The 9,598-nt window shown below is 37.7% G+C and overlaps 1 protein-coding gene across 1 annotated transcript; it reads right to left on the bottom strand.

Moving 5' to 3' along the window:
- Window positions 1–4,293: 4,293 nt before the first annotated feature.
- Window positions 4,294–9,376, bottom strand: LOC131031997 (dof zinc finger protein DOF5.1). Its single transcript, XM_057962877.2, has 2 exons — window positions 8,719–9,376; window positions 4,294–6,382 (listed from the first exon to the last, which is right to left on the bottom strand). Exons 1-2 carry the CDS (start codon window positions 8,767–8,769, stop codon window positions 5,300–5,302), a joined length of 1,134 nt encoding a protein of 377 aa, XP_057818860.1. The 5' UTR covers window positions 8,770–9,376; the 3' UTR covers window positions 4,294–5,299.
- Window positions 9,377–9,598: the final 222 nt, after the last annotated feature.

The raw sequence follows: 9,598 nt of genomic DNA, 5'->3' as shown, positions 1-9,598 counted from the left end.
CCTCTTTCTTCATCTTCATGAATTCATCAGAATCTTTTCCTCAAGCGGTTAGGCTTTCTGCACATAGAGGATTAATGCTTTGATACCAATTGTTAATCCTATGAGGATCCGGTTAATACTAAGAGGGGGGAGGGTGAATCAGTATTAAAACCAGTTCAACTTAAACTCAAAATCAAACTTATTTCAGCTTATCTCAGATCTAAAAATCTCTCAACTTTTGTAATCAGATCTAATAACCTCTTTACCAGATTTGCTTAACACATTAATCAAGTCATTTACCAATACTTTCACCACCAAAGTAATCATATAAACTTGATCAATTACCAATTCATTAACCTTATCAATAAGATCACAAAATTTCTCAAACAACTTCTTATCAATACCGGTAACCTCTGATAAACTTCTGATAAAACATCATAACTGGTTTCTCAGAAATAATGCATGAAATGAAATATAAAAAAGAACATCACATGAAAAACAATCCACACATGAACAGCATAAGGATTTGACATGGAAACCCAAATAGGGAAAAAACCATGGTGGTAGTTGGCACCCACAAATATTTGTACTCTTTTGAAATATGCCTTGTTAGGAGCTTAGCCTTGTTAGAAGCTTACAATACGCCTGGTTAAGAGTAGACCCTATCAAGAGTCGCCAGGTTAGGGGATTCGCCTTGAAACTCGATGAGGAGCTTCATGATCTGTTAGGATCAACCTCGTGAGAGGATTTAACACTCTTTTGAGAGATGCCCTATTAGGGGACTTAAATGATTAAGTCTTGTTAGAACCTACCTGGTCAAGGGATTTAACCTGTTGCAACTGTTAGGGAACAACAGTAAGAAATTGATTTGTTTTCTTGCACTTCACTGCGTGCTTGATCAGATCCAGTAATACACAACACTTTGCAACTCTCCAGCAAATTACACACTTCACTTGGACGACTTAACACATTCTCTAAGACCACCGACTGAGTAAACATCAATTGTGTCTACATAAATAGCCATCTCAACTAGGTCGGCCACAAAACCTAGTTACATCAAGAATTTACAATAAGATCACAAAATATCATCGTAGAAACTCTAAAACCTAGCCAACTCATTTTTTAATGATCCATAAAATGTAGAGATTCTATGTAGCTTAGCTCACATGGTGGACACAAATGTTATGTCGTCAACTAGTTGCACAAAAATTATCAACAATGTGTCTCTTCAAAACTAAATAGGGAAACAAGTGTCAATACCTATATTGACATCTTTTATTCCTACTTTCACTTCTATTGTCATCGTCATTGTTACATAGTCAGGTAATTGCACTCATACTAGCTCCAGGTTGCATGAGAGAATCTAATAAATCAATATAACTTTGTCCCACCCTCCTCTACCCTACCATTTATTTCTCAAAATACTCATCCACTAGTTTCACAACACATTGTTAGTCCTTCACCTCCACCTTTCACTTATCAAAACACAACCCAACCTATAGTTAGCTCCATTCGATTACATTCCTCTAATTCACCTAGTGATCCAGTCATAAACCATCTTTTGAAAAATGGCACAACTTTACAACAACGGTTAACCAATTTAAACAAAAACTAGTCTCAACCTAATCTTCCATCATACTACACTTGTAGTCCATTGTCATATACCATCCTAAAGACTAGCATACCTACCAACATTGAGACACCTCACTTTAAAAAGTATAATAGGAAAGAAAATTCTAATAGACATGTGTCAGCCTTCACAACATTGTGCAATTATTTCATATTTTAAGATGATCGTCTTGTAAAACTCTTTCCTAGGTCATTGAAGGACATGACATTAAATTGGTTTTGTTCTCTACCTCATAACTCAATTCTTTCTTCTTCACCACTTATCAATCAAATTCTTCAAACTTTCAAACTAACATTGGACCTCATGTCTCCTTGACTGATTTGGTTAATTGCTAGCAAGAGGTGAAGGAGAAATTTAATGATTTTATAGGGTATAAGCAAGCCCTTTTCTCTCAAATCTCTTATTCCCTTCCAAATGTTGATGTGCAATGAGTTTTCATTGGAAATTTGTAGCCAAACATTTGTGAGAAGATAATTTTGATGAAATATTATTCGTTTACACATTTATGCACAACTTTGTGATTACCAATTTATCAATTAGCCAATATGAGGGCTCTTCCTTGTTGGCTTTTGCTAATCAATTTGAGGCTGCTACTCCTATTTTACAATCATTTAAAAAGTAAAACAAGAATTTCATTAAAATTAATCCTTCCTCTAATCGTATTCAACTTAGGTTGCAGTCCCAACACCTTTTGCTACGATTCCATCTCATCCTAGATTGAGAACTAAATATTTTTCCCATATTTTCAATTCCCTTCATTCTATTATGTTATAGTTGCTTAATAATAACTTAATCCAAATTCCAACTATCTATCTTATAGATTCCTCAAATCCTTTACCCCTTTCCTTTAATGTGAATGCCTTTCGTCAATATCATCGTACTCTTGGACATGATATTGAGTGATGTATGCATATTAAACATGAAATTCAAGACCTTGTTGAATTTAACATCATTCAGATAGTGTAAATGAAAAAGGGAATAAATTTGTAGCTCCTCCAAATTAGAACCTACAAATATTACCAATCTTTTAGCATCCCATTCGATGAACCTTGTAGAAGCTTTCATAGAGATAGTGCATACCAATCTCAATCCTCAAGATGACTCTCTTGCGAACCTAGTTAATGTGATAGATGCTCATACTCACCAGATCAGAATTGAACTTGACATTACCTTTACTTGCATCGATAATTCTATTTATGTACTTGGACTTTTGTACATTATCACTAGAATCAATGATAAACCCACACAAGTACTCACTGATCCTATTTCAATGGTGAATGTTATTACAGAAGAGTTCCTCTACGTGCATTAATCACACCAAGACACATGAAAAATCAAAAGTCTTAATTGAAATGCATAATAGTTCCACTCGTCTTACCCTTGCTACCATAACATACTAAGTTCTTAAAATTTTCGATCAATAAAAATGTTTTTCTTAAAGAGAGTTCATAAATTCTAAAATATATAACTCACACTAAAACAAAATTAAATACCTCTTAATTAATTAAAATACAAAGATAATCTCATATACCATAAACGACCCATAAACTAGATCAACTACCATCATGAACTAACAAACATACTTGATAGACATTTGACCGTAAACAATGATTAATTGAAAATCAAAAACAAATAATTTTGTTTTGTTTACACTCACAGTCAAATGTACATCAATGCGGATAGACATTGCCAATAAACAATAATTCAGTTTTGCTTACAGTCAAATATGCATCAATACGGGTAGCCGTTGCCATTTCATTACAGGTCAGAGGTCGGAGACAATGGTAAACTTGGGCTTAAATCTCGTTTGGGGTACTTATTGTTTGGTCTGCCCCCTTCACCCTTCCAACTGGATAATAATAATAACGAAGAATAATTCCACGTACGAGGATTCCTTTTGTTTGATTGTATAATTATATTAGAAGAGGACAATTTTGATGAAGCAATCTTTGGTGGATGTTTAAAGCATTCTTACACTCTTATACTAACTTGTGAGCTTTCAAATGATGGTATCATGCCAGACGCATATGGAAGTCTAAGTGGGTGTGGGTCCTGAGGCACAAATATATATATATATAAACTCTCTGATTATATCCATGTTATTCGTAACAAACATTCCTTGTTATTCAACTATCTTTGTCAGCTTAGTACTTGAGAATATCTGATTATATATGTTAAATCAGCACTCTTAACATTAGATTAGAATAGTAGGAGTTATAAGAACATGAATGGCAGGCAAGAGGAAGGGGCTTCCTCGTCAAGTCTGACAAAAGAAGTGTTGGTGCATGTGGTGAAGCTGCAGATGAGATCATGCCTGCTAAAATCATGGTGACAGGAAAGACAGGGCAACTACTTGATTGTACTGAACCCATGTGCTCACTGTACCCAACACCATGTGCTCACTGCAATATTATCCTATCTAAAAGACAATGCAATTTTTATATCCAAAAACCACATGTAAGAATGATTACCTAAAATCATGGGTTTCAATAAAAAATTCTACAACCACCATGCCAATATAAGGAAAACCCATCAAGATCTTGAAACCTATGTATAATTTATCCATTTATCCAGTTTTTTATTGTATTTACCGTCTGCTAACAACTAATAAGCAAAAAAATGAGAATGAGATGGCCATATGAACTAAAGAAACCAGAAACATTCCCTGAACAAAACAAGGATGATGTCGACAAACACCTGCTTTATTTTTCATATTTTCAATTACACTCAAAATATAGAGAGAGATAGATAGACAAACATGTAACAAGTCACGTATATAGTTCACTATATAGCAAAACCTATTCTAAAACTTTGTTACTTGCACACACAAGAGCAGAAATGTTTCTGCTGTTTACTCCATAGTAATGGAGATTATTTGTAAATGTATGATGCTTCTACAGTCTTGGATATGTTGTCAGATGAAATCAAACATGGCTGTGGAAGCTTCTCTGCCCCTCAAAACATGGGCTATCTCTGTAATGTATCAGACATACCAACAGTGTCCAATGCAAGCCCTTAAACTAACAGGCATCCCATATAAATGTCAGCACCATCATTATGCTGTCTATTTACAGACTGGAAACTGCCATGGTGAAGAGACAATCCCAGAGATATGAAGGAAACCCAAGGCACGTCAAACTTGCCTTATGTAGCACAACCTTTAAAGCTATAGTAAGTAGCATGCAGAAATCCTTCCTAAGTAAGCATGCAGCAATCCTTCCAAGAATAAGATGTCATAGTCTGAATTATGTTTCTGGTCAATTGCCAAAAATGAATAAGGTAGGAGGCAGAAGGCCTTGATCTGAATACCCGAAGCCAACCAAAAAAAAAGCTTCAAATATTCCCTGCCCTTTTGAAGATTTTTCTTTGTATATTCAGGTCTTCATGCACTCATTTTCCTGAGACAAACAAATTGATGCTCCGGCAGCAGAAATATAGCAGGAATGTCACTACATCTTCAAAGATGACATGGGCTGCTAAACTCTGCTGTAAGAGCCATCCACAGACGCCTCCAAAAAGAAGAAAATTTTAAAACTCCTACAACTAACACCTGTTTGAAAAACAACTGTGTGTACAGTAAAACTACATAGGGCAATCTACAGACTCGAAAAAACTTATAACTGAGTGGCCTTTCTTCTGTCACTCAGGCAAAAAACAAATATTAGACATCAAACCATAGTCCTTCCTTTTCTATATTAATGAGCTTACTGAGGATCCATAACTTGTGAGATCAGGCCATGCTCCTCCATTCCAGTAAGTGGCTGAATCTGCAGCTGATTCAACAAAAAGTGACTCTGACACAGGCACCTGCCAATCTGAACCCAATCCATTCTGATCCCCTTCTACTTTGACTGATTCTGAGGATAAGCTTGTCACCCCTTCAGATTTCTGATCGGTCTTTGAGGTCTCAGCTGTTTGATCGTCAAATGATAGAAAAGCATTATGATCTTCACTTCCTGGGGCATTCTCTACCTGGCCATCTTCAAAGGAAACATGCATCTTCTGCTGCTCCTGCTCCTGCTCCTGCTGTAATCGCCATGGCAGAGCATGATCATCCAGACCAGAAAGCAGTGGCATGGCATAAAAAGGTGTCATTGCTCTTGTCAATAGTTGTTGGGTCTCAAAGAATGCATTTCTATCTCTGGTTAAGCTAGAAAACTCCAGACCAGGATAGCTGGACTTGAATGAATTGAGTGAGTTCAGAGCCGAAAGTGAATTCATAGATGAACTCTGCGGCTCTAAAGTGGTTGGAGTACCACATGAAATTCCCAGAAAGTTGGAAGTATTGCAGTTGGCCAATGCAGGGCAATCTTGCTGGATTCTGGTGAAGGGGAGACTAGTCATGTTCATGCCATTTCCTCCATAATACATTGAAGATGGAGGTAGGGGAAGAGATGGATCAAAGGCAGAACAGTTGGGTACTGGTGGTTCTGTGGTGGTAGGGGCTGCTGAGGTTGATGCTTCATTCTGAGAAGGTGTGGGATGGTCTATCGATCTCTTTACCCTCTTATTCTTCCTGCAACCTCCACCAACAGGAACATTGCGAAGGGAACCTCCCTGGGTCCAGTACCTTCTGCAGGCCTTGCAGAAATGGCGAGGCTGTGAAAGATTGTAGTTATTGTAGTAGCAGAACTTTGTGTTTGTTGATTCACATCTGGGGCATTTCAAGGCCTGTTCAGGTTGAGGCTTCATCCTTCGCTCCAGCATTGGTGGCGGCCTCGAGCATGACATGATGTCCTCTGGTAGCTTTAACGCACCATTCTGGATGAAGCTCTGCAGAAATTCGGACACCTATATATTAGAATTCCACTCCTTCAAACCCATATGCTAACATATATATGAACTAATTTTATGGGAAATTGTATATAAACCCAAGGTAAGAGCAAAATAACCTGAACCATTAATGTCTCGTATTCAAGTCCATATGTACAAATCCAAGTGAAAAAACGAATCTCTATATGTAAGACGAACATTGAATGAACAATATAAGGGAGAGCTAAGATGTAAACAAATTATACACAGTTTTTCTAGAGGCTTTTCTTTTCAGTCTAATAGACTGAAATCGAAAGTACAAAATTGAATTGAGACATGTCAGATTAGATTAGAAGCGCATATTCAAGGGGATAACTCTAGATGCATTAACAGTCATGGACTATGCCTGTAAAAACTGTTTGCTAGTTGCAAAAATAACATTATGATTAAACTCATTTAAGAGCCAGCTGTCTCAGAAATCTATAGGTCCGTAGATCTGAAATGGCAACAAGAACAAGCATAGTTTGTTCGTGTATTGATTCGATGACAAAACAGAATATCCCTTTTCTATCCTGCTTGAGGGGGTTTCATAACAGCAAACGCCTAGACCACTTCTTTTTCTTTTTCTTCTTTCCAAATACACCATATCAAATATAAGAGACAATTTGCATTCCACATAACAAACTCCATTCACTGATTTTGATATAAGGTTCTCATTCGTGTCTTTTTGTAAAGTAAGAAAAATTTAGGAGGCCCGTGGCATTTAAGGGCTCACTCACCATCATGACCTTAAACTCAATACCTGAAGAATTAACTCTGGAAAATAAGCAGGGAACAGTCTATTGCATTATTCTAAAGTTAACCGTATAAATTTCGGAAAGCAAATTCAAAGTAAATACCTCCTTACAGGCTGCAACTTCGGATCATCTATGTAAATAACAAAACAAGCATCAAGTGTTCCTATATTAGCCTATTACGAGACTCATGCAGTTTTTCGAAAGATAGCTCAAAATGCTGTTCCTCAAGGGATTGATTCTTAAAAAGTCACTTCTGCTACTGCGGAAACATAAGCATCCATCGTATCGTTCTAAAGATATCCAAATATAGCATGCGTTAGCGCGATGAAGGTAAAAGTTAAACGCCTATTCTAAGGGTTAATCCCCTATGGATGAACCCTAACACAAAGGAAAGCTAATATTTATTGTATTGAACAAATCTGAATCAAGCGCAAGAGATCTTTCTGTAGCTTTGGGGAACCGATTCATGGTGCTATCTCCTCTAGGGCACAGCCATAAAAGGTAAAGCTTAGAAGAATACATAGCAAAGTGTTTTGGATCACTGTACAGTACAATTCTAAATCAAAAACAAAACAGCTATTCCCTAAGCCTTGGGATTACCATGACCAGCATGAATAATCAGATCATAGAATGGAATCCTTATTGGAGAAAAAACAGCCCAGTTGGTTAAGATGGTCAGACATTTCAAAAGCTTATCCAAGAGCTCGATCCCTGAATGGTTCAGCTCCGTAACAAGTAAAGAAAGTTGAACATAATGCTACCTAGAAGATAAAAGACCGATATGATCTTCAAGTGCTTTTGGAGAGACTATCAAAGGAATTTCCTGAAGGGTCCAACTCCAAACCCTTACAGCGCCAACTGCAATAAGGGAAGAAAAGCATAGTCACGGGATGAGAGAATTTATAGAACATGATCATCGCTGTAAACCTAAGATGTGATTTCATCTTCAGTGAGGAAAAGAAATCTTCAGGTCTTCTAGAAGATATATAGTTTCAAGGTGGTAGTACTCAATCCCTTGAGGATCGTCTTGCAAAGAAGAGAAGGAAATAATCCACTGTGTTTCCGCAATGCGAATCAAAAAGACAAGAGCCCGGCCATGTAGTTTTCAAGACAGATATCAAAGCAACGCCTCCTAAAGGAACCGATCCCTACCAAGTCCAAAAAAAGGAAGCAAAACTATACTAGCATTTATCAGGTGACGACACCACCTCTAAGGCATCCTGCTTGTCAAAAAGACAAGCAAGACAACCCACATGTAATTTTGGAGTGTTGCCAAAGAAAACAATCACATATACTTCTGGAGAGCTGCTTCAAAGCAACTAGGTATGGTCAAGAGATGAAGAGTAAATCCATATTAACATCTGTCAGATGATTATAAATCTCTATTGGATGGCAGCTTTATGCAAGGAAACATCCTGATTTAACTACAGATGATCCAATTTTCTCTGACAATTGGCTTACAGGAGTTACCTTGTGCTCTTGTGCTTTCAATTAAAGGCAAGCATTGTTTTGATCTAGTGGTTGCAACTGCAATAGAAAGAGATGGAGAGCAGATTTTACCTGTGTCCAATCGGCTGAATCCATGCAAACTTCCACGGAGCTCAACACCATTTTCTTACAAAATTACTCCTTATCCCAACAACCAACACAGACCCACTTCTCAGATCTGCTTCAAAAGATTTCCTCACGCTATAAAACTTCTCTCAAACGTATGGCAAACAATCTCTGGAACTCCAAAGGCCTCTTAATCTCGCACTGTTTACTTCTCAACATAACACGGTAATATCTCATTTGAAGCTGCATACAAACAAAGGCAAACCACGCTGCAACAAATAAAGCAAAACCAGAAAGCTGGGGTAGGGAAGGTGGGTTTAAACCAGAGGAAAACAAAGGTTTTAGCGGCAAGAGAAGGACATAATATGACACAAGTAGGAAGAAAGCAGATGAACGCACAGCATGTGGTGTGAAATACGAAGGAGCATTTATAGGAAAAACAAACAAAGATCGAGGAGAATTAGAGCTCCACGGAACGGGACGCACCTCGGACACGCAACTCCAGAATTAACAATATTCCGCTAAAACTATTTCAAACCCACTATTCCAACAGTTAACCGTGAGAGAGCGTGTGGGGCAAACCAAACCAAAAGCACAATGCTGTATGTACAGTACAGTGCATAGAATAGAGTAGCCCTGAACTAAAATAATCCTCTAATTTAGCAGAGCTTCCGACCGCCACCGTTTTTCTGCATTAACAACTCTAAAATAATCCAGTGCAACTGAGATGGTATTAATTTTGTTTTAGTGTTACGAGGATACGCCGGCGGAGAGAGAAAATGGAAGTTAGAGAATTAAAAAACGAGGTGCTGAGCTGCGATGGCGATGGCGATGGCCATGGCAGCGGCAGAAAGGTCGGTGGGTGCAGTGCGCCCCGCCGCCCCAC

Source organism: Cryptomeria japonica, chromosome 4 (assembly GCF_030272615.1).
Source record: "Cryptomeria japonica chromosome 4, Sugi_1.0, whole genome shotgun sequence".
Lineage (NCBI taxonomy): Eukaryota > Viridiplantae > Streptophyta > Pinopsida > Cupressales > Cupressaceae > Cryptomeria > Cryptomeria japonica.
The sequence above is the reverse complement of the archived record's forward strand: the minus strand, read 5'-3'. Positions and strand labels throughout refer to the sequence as shown.

Bases quoted from the DNA above. Each gene is read 5' to 3' on its own strand.
- LOC131031997 (XM_057962877.2), bottom strand. From the start codon at position 8,769: ATGGTGTTGAGCTCCGTGGAAGTTTGCATGGATTCAGCCGATTGGACA. The intron at 6,383-8,718 runs GTAAAATCTGCT...GAATTTCTGCAG, and splicing joins ATTCAGCCGATTGGACACAG to AGCTTCATCCAGAATGGTGC.